General features: G+C 41.7%; 1 protein-coding gene and 1 non-coding gene across 3 annotated transcripts; both read left to right on the forward strand.

Moving 5' to 3' along the window:
- Window positions 1-393: 393 nt before the first annotated feature.
- On the forward strand, window positions 394-527 carry LOC132536279 (small nucleolar RNA SNORA44). Its single transcript, XR_009547925.1, has one exon. It is a non-coding gene; the product is annotated as a small nucleolar RNA SNORA44 (small nucleolar RNA).
- A 2,813-nt stretch (window positions 528-3,340) lies between these two features.
- Window positions 3,341-26,586, forward strand: DUSP19 (dual specificity phosphatase 19). 2 transcript variants are annotated; one of them, XM_060183901.1, is made up of 4 exons: window positions 3,341-3,768; window positions 12,225-12,271; window positions 21,840-21,992; window positions 23,419-23,852. In XM_060183901.1, exons 1-4 carry the CDS (start codon window positions 3,546-3,548, stop codon window positions 23,539-23,541), a joined length of 546 nt encoding a protein of 181 aa, XP_060039884.1. In that variant the 5' UTR covers window positions 3,341-3,545; the 3' UTR covers window positions 23,542-23,852. The 2 variants fall into 2 exon arrangements, with proteins under 2 accessions (XP_060039884.1, XP_007532602.1); XM_007532540.3 differs by lacking the exon at window positions 23,419-23,852 and adding an exon at window positions 26,106-26,586 and having other exon boundaries at window positions 3,343-3,768.
- The last annotated feature ends 752 nt before the right edge of the window (window positions 26,587-27,338 follow it).

Genomic DNA, 27,338 nt, shown 5'->3' on the forward strand with positions numbered 1-27,338 from the left:
TATTGTTGTTACTGATGTCATCATTGTTGGATAGGACAGAGAGAAATAGAGAGAGGAGGGGAAGACAGAGAGGGGGAGAGAAAGACACCTGCAGACCTGCTTCACTGCCTGTGAAGGGACCCCCTTGCAGGTGGGGAGCCGGGCGCTCGTAGGAACCTTTCCTATTCTTTATCCCTCTGGGAGCATGGACCCAGGGTCATTATGGGGTGCAGAAGGTGGAAGATCTGGCTTCTGTAATTGCTTCTCTGCTAGACATGGGCGTTGGCAGATGGATCCATACTCCCAGCCTGTCTCTCTCCCTAGTGGGGCAGGGATCTGAGGAGTTGGGGTTCCAGGACACATCGGTGAGGTCATCCATCCAGTGAAGTCAAGGTGGTGTCATGGTAGCATCTGCAACTTGGTGGCCGAAAAAGAGTTAATATATAAAGCATATGGGGTCTCCAACTGCATGCAAGAATAACCTGGAGAGACTTTGACAGCACAGGTCAACATAATTCCTGTAGCTGCCACTCAACTTTCCTATATTTCAGGAACATGGGCTTTGATGCCCTTTTCTTGAATTTTCACCAGTTTCGGTTAGAATGAGTGTAAGAAATTTTAACTTATTCAGTAGATTTCCTGGCAGTGTCAATACTGAAGATTGTGACAGAGATCAGTTGCTGGAGTTTTGCTTTTTAGTAAGATCTGTTACCAGTAAAATTATCTTCATCTGCTCCTAGGATGTACTCTGCAATACAGAGAAGGAGAATCAGAAGGAACCAAGCTGAGACAAGAAAAAGTGGCAGGGGCTACAATGACCATAGTCTTGAGGTTTGAAGGTTGATCTCAAGCATCCCATCTTTCTCTGGTGTTGATAAAAATGAAAGATTTTTGGGAGTCGGGCGGTAGTGCAGCGGGTTAAGCGCACGTGGTGCAAACCGCAAGGACCAGAGTAAGGATCCCAGTTCGAGCCCCCCGGCTCCCCACCTGCAGGGAAGTCACTTCACAGGCGGTGAAGCAGGTCTGCAGGTGTCTGTCTTTGTCTTCCCCTCATTTCTCTCTGTCCTATCTAACAATGACAACATCAACAACAAATAACTACAACAACAATGAAAAACAACAAGGGCAACAAAAAAGGGAAAATCAATAAATATAAAAAAATAAAATAATAACAAATAAAAAGTAAAAGATCTTTTAAAAAAGTTAAAAAAATATATAAAGCAGAACAAATCAATTAATTATCAGGTAAGACTATATCCAATGAGATTTGGGGTCTCCATTTTGGAAAAAGCTAGTAGGTTTATGTTAGGTATATTCCAAAGGGCCTGTGACTTTAGTAATTTTTGTCTGAGTGTGACAGCTAACATGCAGGTGGGCCAAAAGCGTTGTCTGGGGAGATGGTGTCAGAGTTGGAAATAGGACTAGAAATCTGGATCAGGGAAGAGTAGTAGCTCCCAAATATGGGAAAAGTATACAGATATTGTAGCTCCCAAATATGAGAAAAGTAGACAGATATTGTTAACTGTAAACCCCCACTGATTTGATCTGGGGCCCATATTCAGCACAGCCACCTGTGCAACCTTCACATCACTACAGGTTTGAGCTTGCATTCCATGGTCATAGCTAGGAACATACTAGGTTAACCTCATTGCAGGACCCGTCTTCCTCCAGTGGCAGAGTATGTTGACCCAACCTACCTTTGGAGAATGGGACAGTCCCTACCAATGGTGACCCACATTGAGGGCAAGGTGCTGTAGATGCCCACCAGAGGGTCCACTATGCTGTTCCTGATGGAGACGGCCAGTGACAGTGGGGAGAGGGATCTGCTAGATCTCTCTCCTTTCTTTCTTCTGTCCCTTTCTCCCTCCCTCCATTTTTTATAAACATTTTTTTTACTATCTTTGTTTATTGGATTGAGACAGTCAGAAATAAAGAGGGAAAGGAGAGATAGAGAAGGAGAGTGACAGATATAGCACTGCTTCACCACTTGGAAAGCTTTTCCCTTGCAGGTGGGGGCTGAGGGCTCGAACACTGTGCATTGTAACATGTGCGCTCAACCAGGTGCACCACCACCCCGGTCTTCCTCCTTTCCTTTTCTTTCTTTCTTTCTTTCTTTCTTTCTTTCTTTCTTTCTTTCTTTCTTATTGAGGGTGAGAGACAGAATTCAGTGGATTAAGTATTAGACTCTCAAGCACTGCTCATCTCTGCTGAGGACTGAACCTCAGAGCCTCAGGCATGAAAGTCTTTTGCATAGACATTATGCTATCTTCCCAGCCTTAGAATCATTGTTCTATAATCAAGTCACTTTGTAAATTGGGAGTGCTTACACATTTTCTGAAATTCTCCAAATAAGAGTATTTGCTGTATAAAGGCTTCTACAGTATCTTTGTTGGTGGTAAAAATGTAGAAGGTAGTGGCCAGGGAGGTGGCGTAGTGGATAAAGCATTGGACTCTCAAGCATGAGGTCCTGATGTGCCAGAGTGATGTCTGATTCTTTCTCTCTCTCCTCCTATCTTTCTCATTAATAAATAAATAAAATCTTTAAAAAATGTAGAAGGTAGGTTTAATAAATGTTCTAAACTCCTGTAGATTAACATCCTAGATACATAATTCAAAAGAAAAACGAAAATATATCTGCATGTTTTATTTTAAATTTGACCTCACAAATATACAAGACAGTTTTTAACTAGTAAATGTCCTTCTTAGCAGTAATAGAAAGATAAAAGGCACAGTAAGAAAGAAATAACGCTTAACACGTGCTACAGCTCTTCTTGATTATCCAAAAAGCAGGCAGGTAGAAAAATAGTTTGGGAGCCAGGCGGCGGCGCACTTGGTTAAGAGCACACACTGCAGTGAGCAAGGATCCAGGTTCAAGCCCCTGGTCCCCACCTGCAGGGGGAAAGCTTCACGAGTGGTGCAGTAGGGCTGCAGGAGTTTTTCTGTCTCTTCCCCTCTCTACCTCCTCCTCCCCTCTCAATTTCTGTTTCTATTTAATAATAAATAAATATATAATTTTTAAAAAAAGGAAACCAGTTTGAAGCAGGAAGACTTACACAGTGGGAGTAAGAGCGATACCCATATCAGTCCACGTGATTTGGGTCACTGTCACAACTGACACTAATTCAATCTACCCAGAAAAACACTGCTTTTCAAGAGCAATGAACTATCAGTCGTCTTTACCACTAACTGTTGTATTTTACCATTCTGCGTGAATAACATGACAAGGCCAAGACTGCAACAGGATGAAAAGTCACCAGCCGAGCCTTTGAATCTGTAAAAATAACAGACTTTGCGGTGACTGGAGGAGAAAACAGCATCATCCAATCAGCGCCCGCTTCTCAATGGCCAATCAAACTTTACCTTACATTGCAGAGCTGGGGGAAAAAAGCCAGAAAAAGCAAGTTGAACATCTAGATTGCTCACATTGTAGCTGTGCTACTGCCGTCACCCGGGAGAGGTGGGCAGCCTTGAGTTTGTCACCTGAGCTATTATAAAGGACGAGCCGTTTTTTCTGTTCTCCCTGCCTGCTGATCTGCCTGTGCTTGTTCCGAACTCCTGCTCATGCGATGCACTCCCTTAACCAGGAAATTAAAGCATTCTCTCGGAATAATCTCAGGAAGCAATGCACCAGGGTGACAACGCTAACTGGAAAGAAGATCATAGAAACCTGGAAGGATGCCCGAGTTCACGTGGAAGAAGTCGAGCCGAGCAGTGTGGGCGGCTGTGGCTATGTGCAGGACCTTAGCTTGGATCTGCAGGTTGGCGTCGTTAGGCCATGGCTGCTCCTGGGTGAGTAGGACCCTGAGTCCTTTTCATTCTATTCTCTTCTCTCTTGGCCACTCCTCCTTCCGCTCGGGCTTGATAGTCTGTGTATTTTCCACCCCCACCCCCTTGATATGGAACTTCCACTGGCCAGCTAGGTGTGTTTCTGCCCCACAATATACCCCTAAGAAGCATAGGCTCTAGTACCACGTGACACCAGGAATTGCAGATTAAAGAAACAAGAAAGTTTATTTGTCCAGCTTCTCTGGACACATTTTCTTGCATTATGAAAGGGTGTAGCCTTGAAACGGTATCATCAAATTAGAAAGAATGTTTTTATTAAGCAATACTACAACCAACAGATTTTAAAGAATTTTTCTAAGTGGATGTTTAAAATCATCGATTGTTTGTGAGCTTTGCAGTTACAAACTATGTGAAGTGAATGGGCCTAGTGGGGATAGTTACCGTTTGGGGTGTACTTAAAAGAAGGGATTTTCTTTTATAGCTAGCTGCATGATTTATTATTTCTTGTACTATGAAGCTACTGAGTCCCAAAATAAGCACAATCCACAAATAGCGAGTGAAATAAGGTTATGTAAGTTGAAAGTTGTTTGGTAAGAACATGGCATGGTATTCTAAAATAAATAAATAAATAAATAAATAAATAAATAAAATCAACCGTGGTCCAGGAGGTGGTGCAGTGGATAAAGTATTGGACTCTCAAGCATGAGGTCTTGAGTTCAATCCCTGGCAGCACATGTACCAGAATGATGTCTGGTTCTTTCTCTTTCTCCTTGTATCTTTCTCATTAATGAATAAATGAAATCTTAAAAAAAATCAACCATGTTTTCAAGTAGGCTTGGTTTCTTTTTCATTTATGGAATTAAGATTTGGAAAGATGATATGCTGCCAAAGAAGAAAAAGTGAAAAGAATGCTGAAGTGGGTGTCTCAAGTAGCCAGCTACACTGGAAAGCACACCCAGCTCCTCTTAATGGGAACTGTTAGTTCTATTTTACAGTCGGGAAATAAAGCGTTAAGATCGCACAAATCACTTCTGTAAGATAACACACCTGATAAGTGACAGAAATGGGCATCAAACTGCAGTCTGACTTACTCATGGCGGTAGAGCAGAGAATCCAGGTTTTTCAGCCCTTCTGTGCCTCCAACTCACCAGTTTTATTCTCTCTCCACTCTCCAAATGCTACCCATAGGGTTAGCATTATGTCACAGGGCTGTCACAGACTTGGAAACAAGTCAATTATGATATTAATAAGAGTTGATACAGCTTTGTGTTATATGCATCATGTAGAAAGTGGTCTTTACGTTCTGAAACATCTACAATTACTTTCTACACCCCAGAAAAATTAAAGTGTGTCATTTAGCTAGTCTGGAAGGTTTATCCAGGACTTGCTTACTATATCTAGGAAAGAAAATATGTCCAAGCACATTATTCAATTATTTGCTGTCTGTTATAGTGGTTTAATTATGGTAGACTTCTAACGGTTCGCGCATATTTATAGAGTCTTGATGAACTTTTTTCCCCCCATTTTGTTGCCCTTGTTGTGGTTGTTATTGTTGTTATAGCTATGTTATTGCTGGATAGGAAGGAGAGAAATGGAGAGAGGAGGAGAAGACAGAGAGGGGGAGAGAAAGAGAGACACCTGCAGACCTGCTTCACCGCCCCTGAAGTGACTGCCCTGCAGGTGGGGAGCCAAGGGCTCGAACCAGGATCCTTGAGCCGGTCCTTGAGCTTTGCGCCATGTGCCTTACCGCCCAGCCCCCAAGTCTTCATGAACTTTTTGTGCTATTATTATGTTTAAAGTTTAGACTCCCCAGCACCACCATAAACAGGAACTTAGTGCCCTGGTAAAACAACAAACATGAAAATAGACATGCAAAGCAAGTGGGCATCATGGTAACAGTCTCAGATTGGCGTGGTGTGGGAATCTTTTTTTTTAAAATATTTATTTATTTATTCCCTTTTGTTGCTCTTGTTGGGGAATCTTTTTAGGAACTCTAGTTCTGGGAGGGACTTATGAAACTCATCATTCAGTGATCTCTAATCTGGATCAGGAAATGGCATCTTTTCTTGATCCCCTGACAGATAGGTGAGCAGTTTCTGCCTAGTTACAAGTACCTTATTCCTGGGGGACTCATGGATGCAGAGGTTGCTTCTGCCCAGCAGAGGTTTCTCTGTGGAGATAGGGGATTTCTAGGTTGCTTTGGAAAGAAAGCTTCACTTCACAATTCCAACTGAGCACAACATGTTACTTAACTTATTTATTTATTTATTTTACCTCCAAGGTTATAGCTGAAGTTCACTGCCTGTGCAATTCAGCTGCTGCTGGTGACCATTCCCTCCTCCCTCCCCCTTTTCCTTCAATCCTTTCTTCCTTTCACCCATCCATCCTTTCTCTTTTTCTTTCTTCCTCTCTTTTTTTTCTCTCTTTCTCCCTTCTTTCCTTTCTCCCTTCTTCCTTTTCTTTCTTTCTTTGCCTCCGGGGTGATCGCTGGGGCTCGGTGCCTGCACTACGAATCCACAGCTCCTGGAAGCCATGTTTCCCATTTTGTTGCCCTTGTTGTTGTCATTGCTGTTGTTGTTGCTGGATAGGGCAGAGAGAAATGGAGAGAGGAGGGGAAGACAGAGAGAGGGGGAGAGAAAGACAGACACCTGCAGACCTGCTTCACCGCCTGTGAAGTGACTCCCCTGCAGGTGGGGAGCCGGGGGCTCGAACTTTTTTTTTTTTTTTTAAGATTGAAAGAGAGAGAGATAGAGAAAGGCAAAGAGAAGGGAGACATCACAGCACTACTGTCCTACGAATGCAGCTGTCCTGCTGGTCCAGGGCTCAAAGCCCGTTCCTCAGCCATGGTATTATCTGAATAAGCCACCTCACTGACCTTTTTTTTTTTTCCCTGCAATGAGTAAATTAAAAGGAGCCTTTGCTCCAAAGAAAACATAATTTTATATCTCAAGGAATCTTCAAATTAGATATAAAAGAGCCCCTAGTGAACAGCTGGTTGTCTGTAGGTATGTGGTCTTCCATCCTGATGAATATTCATAGGTCTTAAGCTTTGTTGCTTTTCTTAAAGGCAAATATATTAGGTGAAATTAATGAGATGAAACACCAATTATCAGGAGTCCATTTGTGCTGATTAAAAAATTCTCCCCCACTTTATTAACACTCAGTCACTCAGTTAAATCTCTTTGCTTTTTTAAATAGACTGCATGTAAATGCTATCTTTTTGGTATTAAGAATACTAAATTTATAACAAAAATAATCATTCTGGAAGTTTCTTTCAAAATATTGCAGCCGAATCTGAAATATAATTGACATGTTCTGTTTGGTGTGTGTGTGTCTATCTCTGTGCAATAAATAAAGATAATTTAAAAATAAAGAAAAATTACATGCAATAACAAAGTAAAAAAGCATGTACCATCCAACTTTAACAAATTCTAATATTTTGGCAGGCTAATGTTTAAGTAGGGTAAAACTGAATATAGATTCAGTAGGAACCTTTTTTTTTTTTTTTTTTTTTTTGCCTTCAGGACTATCTCTGGGACTCAGTGAATCCACTGCTCCTGGAGGCTATTTTTCCCCTTTTGCTGCCCTTGTTGTTTATGGTCAGTGTTATTATTGTTGTCATTGCTGTTGTTGTTGTTGGATATGACAGAGGGAAATCGAGAGAAGAGAGAAGACAGAGAGAGGAAAAGATAGACACCTGCAGACCTGCTTCACCGCCTGCGAAGTGACCCCCTTGCAGGTGGGAAGCCGGGGGGGCTCGAACAAGGATTCTTAGACGGGGTCCTTGAGCTTTACGCTACCTTTAAGCTTTGTGTTGTGGAAAGAATATTGGACTGCAAGCTAGCACACCCAGTGGGGCTTTGTGGGAGTAACCAGGTTGGAACCTTATGCACAGGAAAAGTTTTATAAATGGTACTGGTGCTATGATCTCTTTGTCTGTCTCTGTCTCTCTGTGTCTCTCTCTCTCCTTCCTACCCTCCCTCTCTGTTTTTCCTCTATAGCCATACTACCCCCAACACTTCAAACATTCCTGATCTCTTCTGGCAGGGAACTGGAAGCAATGGAGTCACTGAGACGGGAAGCCAACAGAAAAATGGTGGTGAGGGGAGAGAGAATATTGACTAACTGGTGCACTTGCTAGTTATTATTATTATTATTATTATCTTTATTAGATAGAGACATCTAGAAATTGAGAGAATTGGGGAGATAAAGAGGGAGAGAGAAAGAGATACACCTGCATCCCTGTTTCACCACTCACAAAGGTTTCCTTCTGCCTGTGGGGACAGGGGCTTGAATCCGGGTCCTTGCACATTGTAACACGTGCACTCAACCAGGTGTGCCGCTACCAGCCCGCTTTCTAGCCTTTCAGTAACCTAAAATCCCCTATTAGAAGTTGTCTCATCTCCTAGATAGGTACGGTAAAGAAAACATTGTTTTTAGAAATTAGAAACTAATTCAGGAAACCAAAAATACATGGAATCTTTAGGTTAAAAAGCGTTTTTTTCTATTGTGTAATTTTCCTTATTTTAACTATTTTCTTGAGTGAACATGCTTATTAACTAGAGTCATTTTCAAAACAGAGGAGAACTGGAAAGCTGACTTTTACAGAAAAAAGGAGTACATCGCTAGTGGTACATGGAATGTGGGTGGAATTCTATAGACCAACAGTATTTGTTATAAGTTACTGAGTGTTCCCAAACCAGCTGGCAGTAAGTAATTTTGTGGGTGTCCATTTTTTTTTTCTCTATGGCTTTTTTTTTTTAAAGTTACAAGGGAATAGATAATTGTTATAAAACACACAAAAAGAAATCATCTATAGTCCCACTGTAAACATTTTATTTTATGTAATTCCTGTTAAGCTTTCAAACATACACCTATTTCCTTTTTCTTTTCCTCTCTTCCTTTTTTTATTTTACAAAATTACATGACAACAAGGATTTAAATCCACACCATGCCCACCACTAGACTTCTGAATCTTTAGTTTCCCCACTGCAATCCACCACAATTCCCCAAAGTTTGTAGACATGGACCAACCATCATCTCTACAATTACCTGTCCACATTTATACATAATTGCCCCCTTTTTCTCCTGATTCAATCCTCTCTTCCCCTCCAAGCCACTCATGACAACGTAACTACCTCCATATGTCCCTCTCCTTTTCCTTCTCTTTCTCTGGGTCCTGATGGATGGAGCTGGAGTTCAGAGTCCTCTTATCTTCATCCTATCACTTCTCCCCGGCTGGGAGTATGGGTCAAGGTTGTTTATGGGGTGCAGAAGGTGGAAGGTCTGGCTTCTGGAATTGCTTCTCCACTGAGCAGCATGGGCGTTGACAGGTTGGTCCATACCCCAGCCTACTTTTATCTTTCCCTAGTGGACCAGAGCTCTGGAGATGTGAGGGTCTGGGATACATTGGCGAGGTCATCTGCCCAAAGAAGTTAGGATGGTGTCTTAAGTAACATCTGTAACTTGGTGTCTGGAAGGTGGCATGACCTAAATTGAGACAAAATGGTTAATGAACAGGAGTCAAAAAGTAGGATTAGAGCAGGTAAGATTAGGGATTTTAGGGTAAAAGAAAGCTAGGAAATCCATTTTAGGCATATTCCTGGGGGCACACAGCTATGGTAGTTTTGCTTGAGTTTGATAGCTAGCCTGAAGTTGGAAAGAATATTGTCTGAGAGAATGGTGTCAGAGTAGAGAAAAGGGCTAGAAAGTTAGATTAGGGCAGGGAGTAGCTCCTGTTCTTGGAAAAAAAAAAAAATCTTCCCTGGTTCAGTCCCCTGTACCACCAGAAGCCAGAGCTCATCAGTACTCTGGTAAAAACAAAATAAATATTTACCTCCACCTACCTGACCCAGGGCCCATATATATTGATACTGATATTTAGCACCAGAGCCTGTGTAACCTCTGAGTCCCTGTTGGTCTGAGCTGACAGCTCATGGTCTCAGCTGAGAACATTGCAGACTGCACTCATTTCAGGGCCAGTCTTTCTCAAGTGGCAGGGCAGGATACTCCAGCCTCCCTTGGAGAGTGGGGCTATCCCTATCATTGCTTGATGATGAGGACAAGGTCCTGGGAGGGCCCACAAGATTCCATTCCTGATGGAAGTGAACTGTGGTGGTGGAGAGGGATCCCTTAGAGGTCTCAGCCCATCATATATGTGTGGGAATCCAAGGATTCCCTGACTAGGGTCCCAGATGATGAGGTGGTGTGATATAGACCAAACAGGCCATTATTAAGTGGGCCAGTCTCTTGCCCTTATCCAACTTCTGTAGTCTTTTCTTTATCTGGTGATTGTAGACTTTCTCTCAGTTGTTTAGACACTGAGTATCATTTGTTGAACCCAGCCAGAATTAGGTTTTTAGGATCTGTCTTCTTTGGGCCTTTCTGCTAGGTTGCCCAGCTAATTTGGTCTAAGTCCAAGCAACTAGAGAATTTATGATGCCTTCTTTAGGCACTCCAACCATTACTGATCACTTTTGCCTTTGACTTATATAATTGCCCCTCGCTTCTGGATACATGTACACCTGTACCCAGTACCCTAAACACTAACCTATATCTGGTATCTGTTACTCAATTAAATGACGTGTCATCTTATGTGGATGTACGTAGTCCATGAATACACATATTTTCACTACATAATTTCACCTTTTATTTATTTATTTATTTATTTTTTGCCTCCAGGGTTATTGCTAGGACTCAGTGCCAGCACTGTGAATCCACTGCTCCTGGAGGCTATTTTTTCCCCCATTTTTGTTGCCCTTGTTGCTCTTGTTATTACTATTATTGTTGTTATTAATGTTGTTGTTGGATAGGAGAGAGAGAAATGGAGAGAGGAAGGGAAGACAATAGAGGGGGAGAAAAAGACAGACACCTGCAGACCTGCTTCACTGCCTGTGAAGCAACTCCCTTGCAGGTGGGGAGCCAGGGGCTTGAACCAGGATCCTTAAGCCAGTCCTTGCCCTTTGCACCACCTGCGCTTAACCTGCTGCGCTACCGCCTGACTCGCCACCTTCTTTTTATTTTTTTATTTTTTTTTTTTTAGAAAGAATGAATACATCTTTCTTTATTATTATTATTATTATTATTTATGAGAAAAATAGGAGGAGAGAGAAAGAACCAGACATCACTCTGGCACATGTGCTGCCGGGGATCCAACTTGGGACCTCATGCTTGAAAGTCCAAAGCTTTATCACTGCACCACCTCCAGGACCACTCCCCACCTCCTTTTATTTAACTTACTCCTATTGGGATTTTTTTTTTAAATAAATAGTACTATGATGAGCATGTTAATAGCTAATGTTGTTAAAATTTGGAGGCTCCAGCTGGCCGGGCTGGCTTCACGGGTGGGTAACAGAGACGACCAGAGACATACGGCTGGGCAGGGAAGCTGTATTTCTTTATTCAGGAACAACGATTCATAAACTAAGACAAACTAATCACCAAACAGAACTCTGCTGTCTCTTTGCGGCGGCGCAAGCACTCTCTCTTACTCTGCAACTCTCCAACTCTCGAACCCTGGAACTCTGAAACCCTCTCTCGGGGTTCGCAGGGGCAGGGCCAAGCGGGCCGCGAAACTAACTGGACTGATCCAATTTTCTTGGCGGAGGAGAACTAGAACAACCCAATGTAAAGCATACAACAAGCTAATTTTTTACAACATCTGTAATGTTAGGACAAAGTTCCTATGTGGAATTTCAGAGATCAAGAGTATATAAAGATGGTGGCCCAGGAGGCGGCACAGTGGGTAAAGCACTGGACTCTCGAGATTTAGGTCCTGAGTTCAATCTCCGGCACCACAGATACCAGACTGGTGTCTTGTTCTCTCTCTCTCTCTTTCCTCCTATTGTTCTTATTAATAAATAAATAAAATATTAAGGAAGAAGAGTACATAAGATGAATATGGGGGCCGGGTGAGGTGGTGGTGCACCTGGTTAAGCACTCACATTACAGTGCAAGGACCTGGATCCAAGCCTCTGTTCCCCACTGCAAGGGAAATCTCCATGAATGCTGAAGTGTTGCAGGTGTCTCTTTGTCTCTTTCTCTGTCTCTATTCCCCCTCCCCTTTCAATTTCTCTCTGTGTACATCCAATAATCAAATAAAGCATTAGAAAAAGGTGAATATTTTTTGTTTTAGTTTTAGTTTTTTTATTTATTTAAAAAAGGAGACATTAACAAAACCATAGGATAAGAGGGGTATAACTCCACACAGTTCCCACCACCAGAACTCCGTATCCCATCCCCTCCCCTGATAGCTTTCCTATTCTTTAACCCTCTGGGAGTATGGACCCAAGGTCACTGTGGGATGCAGAAGGTGGAAGGTCTGGCTTCTGTAATTGCTTCCCCAGGTGAATATTTTTTCATGAATATCACCAAATTTTTTTTTTTTTTTAGAAAGTTGGACCAAGACTGCTCCCAGATTATAACTTTATGTTCACAGTGGCATGTTTTACTTCTTATAGGGTCACAAGATGCCGCGTATGATCTGGATACACTGAAAAAGCACAAGGTAAAAAATTGCATCAGGACTGGCACCGCACCAGATGAAATATTTTTGTTGTTACATTTATTTAGGAACAACTGTATTAGTCCATTTCAGAATTTAATTGGTAACCTCTTTGGCTTTCATTTTGATAGAGTTGCAAACATTATTGCACCTAACTAAAAAATGTTGACTTGTTAGCTTCCTAGTCTCCTTCTCACTTCATGTATCGTTATGAACCAAACTTTGAAAGTGGTCTTCTAACCTCTGCTTGTGGAGTTCCGTTATGTAAGGCAGACATTCACCTCTTGTCTTCTTCTTCTTCTAGCGTTTGCCCTTCTTCCGTAGCTATTCAACAGCGTCAGGTTGAGCCTGATGTAAAGTTTCGAGACCTCCTTTGAATCTGGAGAGGTGGCAGTCATTGACTATGTGGGTCATAGTCTGTCTGGAGCCGCAGGGGCAGTTCGGGTCGTCTCTGGCTCCCCGGCGATGGAACATAGCGGCGCACCGGCCATGGCCTGTTCCATAGCGATTGAGGAGGGCCCGATCATGACGTGCCAGGTCAAAGCCGGGTTGACGCTTGCAGGGGTCTGTGATGAGGTGTTTGTTCTTGACCTCAGCTGACTGCCAACTCTGTTTCCAAGAGACTGAGACAGAGAAGTTCAGTGTAGGCGTAGGGGACCAGATTGGGTGACGAGACGTCAAGCGTTGGACAGGGTGGGCGAAGATCTCCGCGTATATTGGCAGGTCCGGTCGAGCGTAGACGTGGGAAATGAACTTAGATGATGCCGCATCCCGACGAATATCTGGCGGGGCGATGTTGCTAAGGACTGGCAGCCATGGAACCGGGGTGGAACGGATGGTTCCAGAAATGATCCTCATGGAGGAATATAATTTGGAATCGACCAAGTGGACATGGGGGCTACGGAACCATCCTGGGGCACAGTATTCTGCAGTGGAATAGCATAATGCCAGAGAGGATGATCGCAGTGTGGCAGCGCTCGCGCCCCATGAGGAGCTGGCCAGTCTTGCAATGATGTGATTCCTCGCGCCCACCTTTGCTGCAGTTTTTATGAGATGTTCGTGAAATGACAGGGTGCGATCGAGAGTAACGCCAAGATAGACTGGCTGGGCTTCATGCCGGATTCTCGTATCGCCAAGCTGCACATTAAGCTCACGCGAGGCCGAGGCATGGTGTAGATGGAAAACAGATGATACCATTTTTGCAGTGCTAGGGATTAGTCGCCATTTTTTACAGTAATCAGATATCAGAGACATGTCTTTCGTGAGTGAAACACTCTTGTCTAAAACCTACCCTTGCCTTAAGTCTCAATTCATACAACCCTCTCCCGTGGAACCATTTCCTTCCCGCCTCATTCACACAATCAGTGTTATTTATTCCTTACTTCATTATTTACTAAAAAATATTTTACACAGTGCTATTTTGTCAAATGCTCTTTCTGATCAGGAGATTGTGCCATGAGCAGGAGGTTCTAGCTCACATGAAGTTTATAGTCTGAGGTGCAGAGCAGAATGAAAAGAGGAACAAGTAGCTACAATACATTACATTGTGTTCTTTCACTCAGAAATGCAACATGGTACTGGAATGTGTAGAAGATAGTACCTGGGTGGTAGCGCAGAGGGTTAAGCGCACCTGGCGCAAAGCACAAGGACCAGCGTAAGGATCCCTACCTGCAGGGTAATAGCTTCACAAGCGGAGAAGCAGGTCTGCAGGTGTCTGTCTTTCTCTCCCCCTGTCTTTCTTCCCCTCCTCTCCATTTCTCTCTGTCCTATCCAACAATGACGACATCAATAACAATAATAACTACAACAATAAAACAACAAGGGCAACAAAAGGGAAGAAACAAATACACAAATATTTCAAAGAAGAAGAAGAAGATAGTAACCTAGACCCATCAAGAAGAAGAAGGAGGAGGAGGTGGACAAGGATGAGGAGAAGGAGGAGAAGAAGGAGGAGAAGAAGAAGAGAAGGAGAAGGAGGAGAAGAAGAAGGAGGAGGAGAAGAAGAAGGAGGAGGAGAAGGAGAAGGAGAAGAAGGTACCCTAGACCCATTGTGGGTTGGATTGAATTCAGGAGAAAATTGGGAAAAATTTTTTTTAAATATTTATTTATTTATTCCCTTTTGTTGCCCTTGTTGTTTTATTGTTGTAATTATTATTGTTATCATCATTGTTAGGACAGAGAGAAATGGAGAGACGAGGGGAAGACAGAGAGGGGGAGAGAAAGACAGACACCTGCAGACCTGCTTCAAACATGTACAGGCTGGGTTGTGGAGGAGTGTGAATAGAAAAATAAAGAGGAGGGACAGGGGTAGATAGCATAATGGTTATGCAAAGAGACTCTCTTGCCTGTGGCTCCAAAGCCCCAGGGTCAGTCCCCTGCACCACCACCAGCCAGAATTGAGCAGTGCTCTGGTGTAAAAAAAAAACAAAAAAAACAGGTGTATAAGAAATTAGAGAGGCCAAAGAATTGATTATTCTTGTGAAGTCTAGCAGGAGTAAGTGAATAAAATAGCTCACTTAAGAGTGGATCGAGTGAATTAGTGCTATGAGATCTGGAAGCATGTATATTGGTCTTGTAAGAGTAGAGTAGAAGTGAGGTGGTGGTGAGGTTTGGTATTCCCCTGATTATGACACCCAAAGGGAAATCGGTGTCACTCAGGATAGTGGCTCAACTTGAGAATCCAGTCAACTGGGAGGTGCCCAAGAAGCAGTGTGATTGGACAATGGAATAGTTAGTTTGTCTGAACCTCATGGAAGAAGGAATTTTTACTGGAGGATAGACATTATTTGAAGTAGGCAACAAGAATGAAGCCTTGCTACTTTTTCATAAGAAAAGTATAGTTGTAGGCTCTTTTAATAAGTGCTGGAGACAAATGATTGAGCGGTGAGGTCTTGAAATATACTTCCACGGGGGTTGGATGGTAGTGCAGCTGGGTAAGCGCATGTGGTGCAAAGCACAAGGACCAGCATAAGGATCCTGGTTCGTGTCCCCGGCTCCCCACCTGCAGGGGAGTCGCTTCACAGGTGGTGAAGCAGGTCTGCAGGTGTCTGTCTTTCTCTCCCCCCTCTGTCTTCCCCTCTTCTCTCTATTTTTCTCTGTCCTATACAACAACAACGACAACAGTAATAACGACAACAACAACAAGGGCAAACAAAATGGGAAAAATGGCCTCCAGGAGCATGGATTCGTATTGCAGGCACGAGCCCCAGCAATAACCCTGGAGGCAAAAAAAAAAAATGCTTTCAGATGAGAACACTTCTCAGAAGGAATGGAAACGAGGCAATGAGAAGATGTGGCATGGGGCAATAACAAATCAGGCAAGGTCTTTCCAATCCCAGCTGAGATTTTAGGATGAAGTCAACCATGCTTACTTGTTCAAGCTTAGAGAGTTGCCGCTGTGAAGGCTCTCTGCAGGGAACAGCCTCTGAAACCTGCTCCTTCTTACTGGTCTCACAACACTTCCTTCTTCTCCCAAAGCACTTAACATCAGGACTTTGTGTTAAGTATGTTTCTCTTCATTATTTAGCAACCTTTTAGTGGATTCAAGACCTAGTCTTACTTATCTTTATTGCCCCTCAGCCCTGGAAAAAAAAATCAGTGAGTTGAGGCTAAAATTTTGATGTGATAAACACTTGCAAATAGTTTCTTCAAAGAAGTAACTACTAACCAGTTTATTAACTAATTTGATACATTTGCTTGCTAGCTTCCTTAAGTATTGTGAAATTTGACTTTCTTCGGTTTATTGTTTATTTGTTTTTGCCACAAGATTGCTGATGAGGCTGGGTGCCTGCACAAGAAACCTACCACTCCTGGTGGTCAATTTCCCTTCTCTTGTTCTTCTTCTATTTGGAGGACAGATAGAAATTGAAAGGGAGGGTAGGATAGCGAAGGAGAAAGAGAGACAGTTGTAGACCAGGTTCATGGATCATGAAACTTCCCCTGTGCAGGTGGGGAGCTGTGCTCGAACCTGCGTCCTCACACATGGTAATGTGTGTGCTCAACCAGGTGTGCCACCTTCCAGCCCCCTCCCCATTTTTTATAAATAGTTCATACTTGACAATAGAGATACTGACCTAGAATTATGCAAGGGTTTTAGGGTTCTGTACTTCCTACTAAAAGCCTTTTAGATAAATTTTTAAGCAAAAATAGGACAGGTTTTAAAAGGAAATCACAATGACAGCAATGATATTTTTAAAGGAGATGGAAGAGTTTGAGGAACAGCATAGGATATAAATCTGACACAGACATTATTATGGTAAAAATTATAGCAAAAGCTTATTTCTCAGTACACTCCACACATCCCTTCAGTAAAAATACTCCCCTTTGTTTTTGAGTGAATATTCATGAATTATCAATTTGTTATAAAATAATACAACTTATCTTTAAAAAAAAAACTCATTTAGAGGGGGCCAGGCAGTAGCACAGCGGGTTAAGCGCACATGGCCCAAAGCACAAAGACCGGTGTAAGGATCCTGGTTCCAGGCCCCGGCTCCCCACCTGCAGGGGAGTCGCTTCACAAGCGGTGAAGCAGGTCTGCAGGTGTCTTTCTCTCTCCCTCTCCTTCTTCCCCTCTTCTCTCCATTTCTCTCTGTCCTATCCAACAACAACATCAATAACAACAACAATAATAACTACAACAATAAAAACAACAAGGGCAACAAAAGGGACTAAATAAATGAATATTAAAAAGAAGGACACATATGTTATCGCACACAAAAAACCAGGTGCAGGCCACCAATTCCCACCTTCGGGGGAAACAGTCCTGCAGGTGTCTTTGTGTCCCTCTCTCCTCATCTCCCTTTACCTCTCAATTTTTTTTTATTTATGAAAAATAAATAAGTAGGGAGTCGGGCGGTAGCACAGCGGGTTAAGCGCATGTGGCACAAAGTGCAAGGACCTGCATGAGGATCCTGGTTTGAGTCCCCGGCTCCCCACCTGCAGGGGAGTCACTTCACAAGCAGTGAAGCATGTCTGCAGGTGTCTGTCTTTCTCTCCTCCTCTGTCTTCCCCTCCTCTCTCCATTTCTCTCTGTCCTATCCAACAATGACGACATCAATCATAACTACAACAACAAAACAACAAGGGCAACAAAAGGGAATAAATAATAATAAATAAATAAATAAATAAATGAAAAATAAATAAGTAAAATATATATTAAAAATCTGGGAGATATTAAGGACAGACTCATTATCCTAGTCTTCTTTTTCTAGCGTTTGCCCTTCTTCCGTAGCCAGTCAACAGCGTCAGGTTGAGCCTGATGTAAAGTTTCGAGACCTCCTTTGAATCTGGAGAGGTGGCAGTAGTTTATCCTAGTCAGAGGGTACTATGGATAACTGATGTTATGTAGCAAGAACTCATTGGAGTAAGCAGAAGAACTTGTCAGACTTTATCTTCTAAAAATGTTCTTCTTTTTAGTTTCTCAAATCTCTACATTTTTAAGAATATCTCCTAAAAAAAGAAAGGTAGATATTTGAGGGGTTTATTTTTTTTTTGTTTTGTTTTTTGCTCCCTTTATTCCATAAGGCAGTAGGCTAGTAAATGGCCCGATTTCCCCTACATGAGGCTGAACTTTCTGAGTCTTTTTTTAAAAAACATTTTTTTATTATCTTTATTTATTGGATAGAGACAGCCAGAAATTGAGAGGGAAAGGGGTGATAGAGAGGGAGAGAGAGAGAGAGACGCCTTCAACACTGCTTCACCACTTGTGAAGCTTTCCCCTTGCAGGTGGGACTGGGGGCTTGAACCCGGGTCCTTGTGCACTGTAATGTGTGTGCTCAACCAGGTGAGCCACCAACCAGCCCCCTGAGTCTTTTTTTTTAATATTTTATTTATTTCTTTTCTTTTTTTTTTCTCTTGTTGTTTTTACCATTGTTGTGGTTATTATTGTTGTTACCAGATAGGACAGAGAGAAATGGAGAGAGGAGGGGAAGACAGAGAGGGAGAGAGAAAGACAGACACCTGCAGACCTGCTTCACCACCTGTGAAGCGATCCCCCCCTACAGGTGGGGAGCCGGGGGGGGGGGGGGGCGTGGATCTGGGATCCTTACTTCGGTCCTCTGGTTTTGCGCCATGTGCGCTTAACCTGCTGCGCTTACAGCCCAACCCCCCCCCCCCCAGGGTCTTAATCAATACTCTCTGACTGTGGACTGTATAAACCTGAGCTAGGGCAGAGGATGTGTGTGAGGGACAAATAATCATATAAGAGAAGCGAGAGCTTTCAGACACAAATACTCTTCCTCACTGTTGTCATAGCTCTTCCCTGCACATCTATTCTCTCCCCATTCCTCTGCCTCTCTCTTGCTATTTTAATTTTTTAAAATATTTATTTATGATTGAATAGAGACAGAGAAATTGAGAGAGGACAGGGAGATAGAGAGGGAGAGACTCCTGCAGCCCTGCTTCACCACTAGTGAAGCTTTCCCCCTGCAGGTGGGGACCAGGGGCTTGAACCTCAGTCCCTGCACACTAATGTGAGTGCTTAATCAGGTGTGCCACCACCTGACCCTCTGTCACTATTTTTTATTTATTTTATTTTAACGAGAGAGAACCAGAGAGAAACACTAGAACACTGCTCAGCTCTGGCTTACAGTGGTGCTGGGGATTGAACTAGGGAGCTTGGAGCCTCAGACATGAAAGCGTTCTGCATAACCACTGTGCTATCTCCCCAGCCCTGTCTCTCTGTTTTTAAGACTGATTTATTTAAGAGAGGTGTGGGGGAGTCACTCTGACCTATGTGGTCCTGGGAAAACCTGGGGTGTTATGAATTCACGTCCTGCACTTCACTACTGAGCCACCTCCCTGACTTATCTGTTCTTTTTTTAAAAATTTTTTTAATTAAGTTTTTATTTATTTATTTATTTATTTATTTTCCTTTTTGTTGCCCTTGTTATTTAACATTGTTGTGGTTATTAATGTCATTGCTGTTGGATAGGACAGAGAGAAATGGAGAGAGGAGGGGAAGACAGAGAGGAGGAGAGAAAGACAGACACCTGCAGACCTGCTTCACCGCTTGTGAAGCGACTCCCTTGCAGGTGGGGAGCCGGGGGCTCGAACCGGGATCCTTACGCAGGACTTGTCTGTTCTTATTTGGCAGCTTGAATTTTTTTCTTTTTTAGTTTTCTCTGAACGCTTCAGCTGTTATCCCAAAGTGCTCAATACTGAAAGTGCATTTGCACCTTTTAAAAAGTTTCTAGAGTAGTCCGGGTGGTGGCAGACTCTCAAGTGTGAGGTCCTCAGTTCAGTCCCCAGCAGCACAGAGTGATGTCTGGTTCTTTCTCTTTCTCCTCCTATCTTTCTCATTAATAAATACATAAAAAATCTTTAAAAAAGAAAAGTTTCTAGAAATAATCAGAGCGGCCTATCGTCAGCCTGAATTTAAGTAGCTATGTTGAGAGGAGTGAACTATGTCAGACCTATACTTATGAGGGCCCTGGGGGCGGAAAGGTAGGACTGGGCAAATACTTTAAGACAGGCGAGATCGGGGCAGGATGGTGGCACACCCGGTTAAGCACACGTATTACTGTGTACAAGGACCTGGCTTCAAGTCCCGCTGCCCACCTGCGTGAGGGACACCGCACACGTGGTGAAGCAAGTCTGCAGGTGTCTGTCTTTTTTTCTTTACCTCTCTGTCTCCCCTCTCAATTTCTCTCTGTCCTGTCAAATAAAAATAGAAATTAAAAAAAAGTTTAGGGGCTGGGCGGTAGCGCAGTGGGTTAAGCGCACGTGGCCCAAAGCGCAAGGACCAGCGTAAGGATCCCGGTTCCAGCCCTGGCTCCCCACCTGCAGGGGAGTCGCTTCACAGGCGGTGAAGCAGGTCTGCAGGTGTCTGTCTTTCTCTCCCCCTCTCTGTCTTCCCCTCCCCTCTGTATTTCTCTCTGTCCTATCCAACAACAATAATAACAACAACGATAAACAACAAAGGCAACAAAATAGCCTGCAGGAGCAGTGGATTCGTAGTGCAGGCACCAAGCACCAGCAATAACCCTGATGGCAATAAATAAATAAATAAAAACAAGATAGGCAAAACCTTCCTATAAACTAAGAGAATTAATAGTGATAAACATGCCATAACAAGAGTGACTCATTTGTCTGATGTATTTAGCCCTTGAAATTGTTTTAAGATACTTTAATTCTCTTTATTGAATATAATTTTACTATTGATTTAATAAAGGTTTATAACTTACTTATTTATTTATTTGTTTTTTACCAGAGGACTGCTCAGCTCTGGCTTATGGTGGTGCTGAGGAATGAACCTGGGACCTTTGGTACCTCAGGGCTGAAAGGCTATTTGCATAACCATTATGCTATCTCCCCATACCAGTTTATAATATTGCTGGGGTATAGTTTTACACTGTACCTACCACCAGTGTTTTCTTTTCCTTTTTTAAAAAAATATTATTTATTTATTTATTATTGGATAGAGACAGAGAAAAATTGAGGAGGAGAGAGAGACAGAGAGACACCTGCAACCCTGCTTTACCACTCATGAAATTTACCACTCAACGCTTAACCAGGTGCACCACCGCCTGGCCCCATCACCGATGTTTTCAACAGACTTTGTATACAGCTCCTGCCACATTCTTGGTGGACACCAGAAAAGGAGTTGAAATGCTGAGGTAGAGTGAGAGAATGCGTAGGTGTATCATCTGAGAGAAAAGTGTTCCTTGATGTCCTCCTTTTCTTTTTCAAAAAGTTTATTTATTTGTTTATGAGAGGAAGAAGGGGAGGGGGAGGGGAAGGGAGAACCAGAGCATCACTCTGGCACATAGGATGCCAGGAATCTAACTCAGACAGCATGCTATTAAGTTCCAACACTCTAGCCACTGTACTACCTCCTGATCTGCCTTCCTGGTTTTCAGGCTAATTCTGGTGAATTTTTGGTATGAGACCTTAATATATATATATATATGATTTTATCTATTTATTCATGAGGATGATAGGAGAGAAAAAGAACCAGACATCACTCTGGTATATGTGCTGCTGGGGATTGAACTCGGGACCTCATGCTTGAGTCTCTAATGCTTCCATCCGCTGCGCCATCTCCCAGACCACAAAACGTTGATATTTTTAGTACACTCACTGGGTGCATGTAAAGTGCGACCACATTTGAAAAGTCATTGTGCCAATAAAGAAGAGGGAAGGAAATAAGGAAATAATTTCTGTGAGAGAAATTGTAAGTAATTGATGCACTTCCTCTGCTTAACAATTTTCATGTGGACAGTGGTCAATTTATTCAATGAGCATTTGAAAAACTTTCTGTGATAAGTTTACTATTCACTGTGTTTACTGATAATGGTAAGCTGAACACTGTTTCTTCTCTCATGGAGTTTGTTTTACTGTGAAGGAGACAAGGAATCTCTAGGTGCCAAAGGCCACAATAGGGCCAGTATAGGGCACGGAGAGAGGAGAAGAGTGTGAACTCTTCAGCTGAGGAATAAGGCAGTAGAAAGAATTCTCGAAGGAAGTGAATTATAATTAAAAATTTCGATAGCTCTTTTTATAGATCCCAACAGGCATATTTAATTGGTGTCATTCATAGACAAGTACAAAATAGCATTTATTTCTCTTTCAGGTGACACATATTCTCAATGTTGCATATGGAGTTGAAAATGCTTTCCTCGGTGATTTTACATATAAGAGCATTTCTATATTGGATCTGCCTGAAACCAGCCTCCTGTCTTATTTTCCAGAATGTTTTCAATTTATTGAACAAGCAAAAATGAAGGTAAGCTTTGTTTAAAGCACAGCTTTTCAAAAGCAACTTGTTTTCTCACAAAGTCTTAGAGACATTTTTATTTCATTATTATTTATTGACTGATTTTACCAGAGCACTGCTCAGCTCTGGCTTATGGTGGTTCGGGGGATTGAACCTGGGACTTTGGAACCTCAGACATGAGAGAGAGTCTCTTTGTATAACCATTATGCCATCTACCTTCATGTCCTCCCTTTTTTCTTTTTAAAGTACTACGTAATGCTGCTCTCAAGGAGTTTACAATCTAGATGAAAAGTTACCTGTCGCATAGCATGGGGTATGTGTGGGGGAGCAAATTCTGTAAGATCAAAATATTGTGACATATCAGAACCCAGTGGTAGAGCAGTCTGGAGAACTCTCAGAAGGCTAGAAATGGACCTACCCTATGATCCTGCAATTCCTCTCCTGGGGATATATCCTAAGGAACCCAACACATCCATCCAAAAAGATCTGTGTACACATATGATCTTAACACCACAATTTGTAATAGCCAAAACCTGGAAGCAACCCAGGTATCCAACAACAGATGAGTGGCTGAGCAAGTTGTGCTATATATACACAGTGGAATACTACTCAGCTATTAAAAGCGGTGACTTCACCATTTTCAGCCTATCTTAGATGGACCTTGAAAAATTCACGTTGGGAATTGGGCGGTAGCGCAGAGGGTTAAGTGCACATGGTGCAAAGCGCAAGGACTGGCATAAGGATCCCTGTTTGAGCCTCTGGCTCCCCACCTGCAGGAGAGTCGCTTCACAGGTGGTAAAGAAGGTCTGCAGGTGTCTGTCTTTCTCTCCCCCTCTCTGTCTTCCCCTCCTCTCTCCATTTTCTTTCTGTCCTATCCAACAACAGCGACATCAATAACAACAACAATAATAACTACAACAATAAAAACAAGGGCAACAAAAGGGAATAAATAAATAAATATTTTTAAGAAGTTTACAAAAAAAAAAAAAGAAAAATTCATGTTAAGTGAACTAAGTCAGGAACAGAAGGATGAGTATGGGATGATCTCACTCTCAGGCAGAAGTTGAGAAACAAGATCAAAAGAGAAAACACAAGTAGAACCTGAACTGGAATTGGCGTATTGCACCAAAGTAAAAGACTCTGGGGTAGGTGGGGGGAGAATACAGGCCTAAAAAGGATGACAGAGGACCTAGTGGGGGTTGTATTGTTATATGGAAAACTGGGAAATGTTATGCATGTACAAATTATTGTGTTTACTGTTGAATGTAAAGCATTAATTCCCCAATAGAGAAGTAAAAAAAATTAACCTTCCAGTCAAAAAAAAAAAAAAAAAAAAACACAGGCTTGACTTAGCTGGACCAAAATGGCAGAGGATTATAGCAAGTGTAAAGGAAAAAAATTTTTTTATTATTATCTTTATTTATTTATTGCATAGAGACATTCAGAAATCAAGAGGGAAGGGGTGATAGGGAGACACCTGCAGCCCTGCTTCACCACTCGCAAAGCTTTCCCCCTGCAGGAACTGGGGGGCTTGAACCTGGGACCTTGTGATCTGTAACGTGTGTGCTCAACCAGGTGCGCCACTACCCGGCACAAAAGTATTGTTTTAAAATGATGTGTCACTCTTTTGAGTTCTGGCAAGGGAATATGCGATCATTAATTTTTTTGAAAATATTTACTAGGGTTGTACGATGTCTAATGAATCTATGTCTAAGAACATAAACAGGTAAATTCAAAGACAATAGCAGAAATGCAGTTACATAAAGCACAAGGAAAGAAAATTCTCGCACTAGTAAATGTGAAACTGGAGGTACAGTGTATGGAGTTGAAAATAAAGCTAGCTTCATTTTTTTAAAAAAGATTTTTAAAAATATTTATTTTATTTTTTTTGTTGCCCTTGTTTTTTTTTTTTATGGTTGTTGTTATTGATGTCGTCGTTGTTGGATAGGACAGAGAGAAATGGAGAGAGGAGGGGAAGACAGAGAGGGGGAGAGAAAGACAGACACCTGCAGACCTGCTTCACCGCCTGTGAAGCAACTCCCCTGCAGGTGGGGGGCCGGGACTCGAACACAGCTAGCTTCATTTTTAAAGGCATATGTATGGAGCTTGAAATAGAGATGACTAATGCGTAATCAGGAAATAGTAGGGACCTGCCGGTGGCACACCTGGTTAAGGGCACACATTACAGTGTGTAAGGACCCTGGTTCAAGCCCCTGGTTCCACCCGCAAGGGGAAAGCTTCACAAGTGGTAAAGCAGGTGTCCCTCTGTCTCTTTCCCTCTCGATTTCCCCCTCCCCTCTCAATTTCTCTCTGTCTCTATCTAATAACAAAGAAATAAATAAATAAAAGATTTTTTATAAAAAAGAAAATATTAAAAATGGCACTGAAAGATAGCTCTTATTGAGCATGTAAGTCCCAAGTTTCTGTAGAATATGCCACTTGTTTTGAGATAAAAGAAATTCATTAGTAGTTTTCATAAATTACTGTAGTTAAGTTTTAAACTATTTTAAGTCTGTCCATGTGGCAACAGTTTCATAAATCATTATTTTCCTAATACGACAACTTTTAAAAATGTTAAATCTTAAAAAAAAAAGAGCTAGGATAAAATGTGAGAACAGTTCTGCATATTTGTACTACATTGTTATTTTTCTTTTCTTTTTTTTTTTTTTTATTTAAGAAAGGATTAATTAACAAAACCATAGGGTAGGAGGGGTACAACTCCACACAATTCCCACCGCCCAATCTCCATATCCCACCCCCTCCCCCGATAGCTTTCCCATTCTCTAGCCCTCTGGGTTATTTTGCTTTTCTTGTAAAGAAATTAGTGATAGATATCTGTAAGATAACAAATGAAATTACCTTTTGGTGAAGATTTTCAAAATATTAATTTTGTTATTAATCATCTGGCTTTCTTGAAATGAATTGCACATGCAAGTTTATTTTGTTTCGTTTTTTGTTGCTGTTCGGCATCTCCACTCCAGGATGTATTTTTATTATTATTATTATTATTCACATGGGGGAGAGGAAAAGAAAGGGGGGAAGAGAAAGAAACAGCATAGCACTCAACCTTCCTCCAGTGCCTGGGGGTCATGTGCACTAGCCAAGTCCGCTATTTTGTCAGTTGGAAATGGTTCTAACAGATATAGGGAAGGACTTTTGCTAAGTATTTGTGAATCCAAGGAGAGTTCATATAAAAGTAAAATAACCCTGTGAATTATGAATAGTACTGTTAATATGTTTCAGTAAGTTGAGTTTGGGTTTATTTTTCCCTTTCTTGTTCGCATCTTTCTACCTAACCGCACCAAAAGATTCAGGAAATGAATAAAAGATATAATTCTCAGTTACACATCACCACATTTCATTTTGTTCATTAGCTTTTAAAAGCCTGCGATAAGCCACCCTCTATCAGTGCTAGTCCATCAGCTCAGTCCCGTTGATTATTCGTGTCCTGTTGACGCTGGCCTTGCACTCTGTTCCTATTCACCACCAAAGTATCTTTTGCAAGTTACCTGAAACATTATTCTCAGTTATTGACCTCGTGCTGCTATCTAATTACCTTTTCCACTTCACATTCTCTCAGATTATTTGTGTCGTTTTTCTATCTCCTACATTTAATTATTTTTTAAAAATCAACACCCTCCAGAGTAAGATAGATACAAGGACAAAAAGAATGTTTTTTGGTTTTTTTTCCTGATCATTTTACACATAGATTTTTCAAGTAGTGATACTAGGTTTTTTTTTTTTTTTTTACATATATCTGGAATGTGTCTAACCTTCAGCTAAGTTTATGATTATAAGTACATAGATATATGTACTGTGATTTTTCTCTTACAGACATGTATCTGTTGTGTTATTGGGCTTTTACATTTAATTTAATACGTTACTTCAATTTAATAAAAGACACTTTCAGAATTCAAATATCTCATGTAAGGATGGGAATATGCTGGCTGCCACGTAAGTTGATTGTTCCCCTCATAGCTTGCAATGAGTGATAGTTTAATAATGAAATACTTTGATAAAACACACACACATTTAGAATTTTATGTAGTTGAAGAATGTGTGGTCAGTTTATGAACCTTTCTTAAATGAATGTGCTGGGAATTTTCGTTTTATTCACCACAGGACGGAGTCGTCCTTGTTCACTGTAACGCAGGAGTCTCCAGGGCTGCTGCAGTCATCATAGGCTTCCTGATGGATTCTGAAGAAATGTCGTTTGCCAGTGCTTTTTCTTTGGTGAAAAACGCAAGGCCTTCAATATGTCCAAATGCTGGTTTCATGGAACAGCTTCGTACCTATGAAGAGGTCAAAGAAAACAATAAGCACGACAAAATAGAAGAGCGGGGAGACTACGAGAGTTGATAAGTTACTTTGGAACAGCTGTCATTTCTGAACTGACTTGTACAGCTATTTGCCTCTCTTTAGAGAGAATAGACTAGTAAAAAGGTTATTATTGTTTTCTAACTTTTTTTCCAAGTAAATAAAGGTAGCTTAGAAGAAATTTGATTGTCCTAAGCTAGTGCTTAAATAAATTTTAAAATGATATTTTAAAGTACTTAAAATATATTTTAAATTATAGTGTAGTGTGTTACGAGGTCTCCTTTGATCTGTTAAGGAAAAATAACTTTTTTTTTTAATGCAGAAATGATTTCTGTAGAGGGAAAACTTCAATTTAAAATCTAGGGTTGCATCACCATGTGTGAGGCGTTAGGTTGAGTGCCCTCCAACCATCACCTCTGATGCCATGGATTGCAGGGTGGTGTTACGGTGTCTCTCTCTCTCTTAAAAGAAAGCATGTGGGGGCTGGGCAGTGGCGTACTGGGTAAAATGCACATAGTATGAAGCACAAAAGTCTGGGTTCAAACCCTCGGCTCCCCACCTGCAGGGGGGTCTGCTTCACAAGCCTTGAGTTTGAGCCCTAGCGTTACATATGCCAGAGTGATGTTCTGGTTCTTTCACTCTCTTTCATTAAACATTATAGAATAAATCTTTTAAAAAATAAGATGGCCCCATTCATACCACGCTTAACATTTGTTTATTTTTATTTATATATTTTCCCTTTTGTTTCCCTTTTTTTTTATTGGGGAATTAATGTTTTACATTCAACAGTAAGTACAATAGTTTGTACATGCATAACATTCCCCAGTTTCCCATATAACAATACAACCCCCACTAGGTCCTCTGAATCCTTCTTGGACCTGTATTCTCCCCACCCACCCACCCCATAGTCTTTTACTTTGGTGCGATATGCCAATTCCATTTCAGGTTCTACTTGTGTTTTCTTTTCTGATCTTGTTTTTCAACTTCAGCCTGAGAGTGAGATCATCCCATATTCATTTTTCTGTTTCTGACTTATTT

This window comes from Erinaceus europaeus, unplaced genomic scaffold (assembly GCF_950295315.1).
Source record: "Erinaceus europaeus unplaced genomic scaffold, mEriEur2.1 scaffold_341, whole genome shotgun sequence".
Taxonomy (NCBI): Eukaryota; Metazoa; Chordata; class Mammalia; order Eulipotyphla; family Erinaceidae; genus Erinaceus; species Erinaceus europaeus.

Bases quoted from the DNA above. Each gene is read 5' to 3' on its own strand.
- DUSP19 (XM_007532540.3), top strand. From the start codon at position 3,546: ATGCACTCCCTTAACCAGGAAATTAAAGCATTCTCTCGGAATAATCTC. The intron at 3,769-12,224 runs GTGAGTAGGACC...TACTTCTTATAG, and splicing joins TAGGCCATGGCTGCTCCTGG to GGTCACAAGATGCCGCGTAT. The intron at 12,272-21,839 runs GTAAAAAATTGC...TTTCTCTTTCAG, and splicing joins ATACACTGAAAAAGCACAAG to GTGACACATATTCTCAATGT.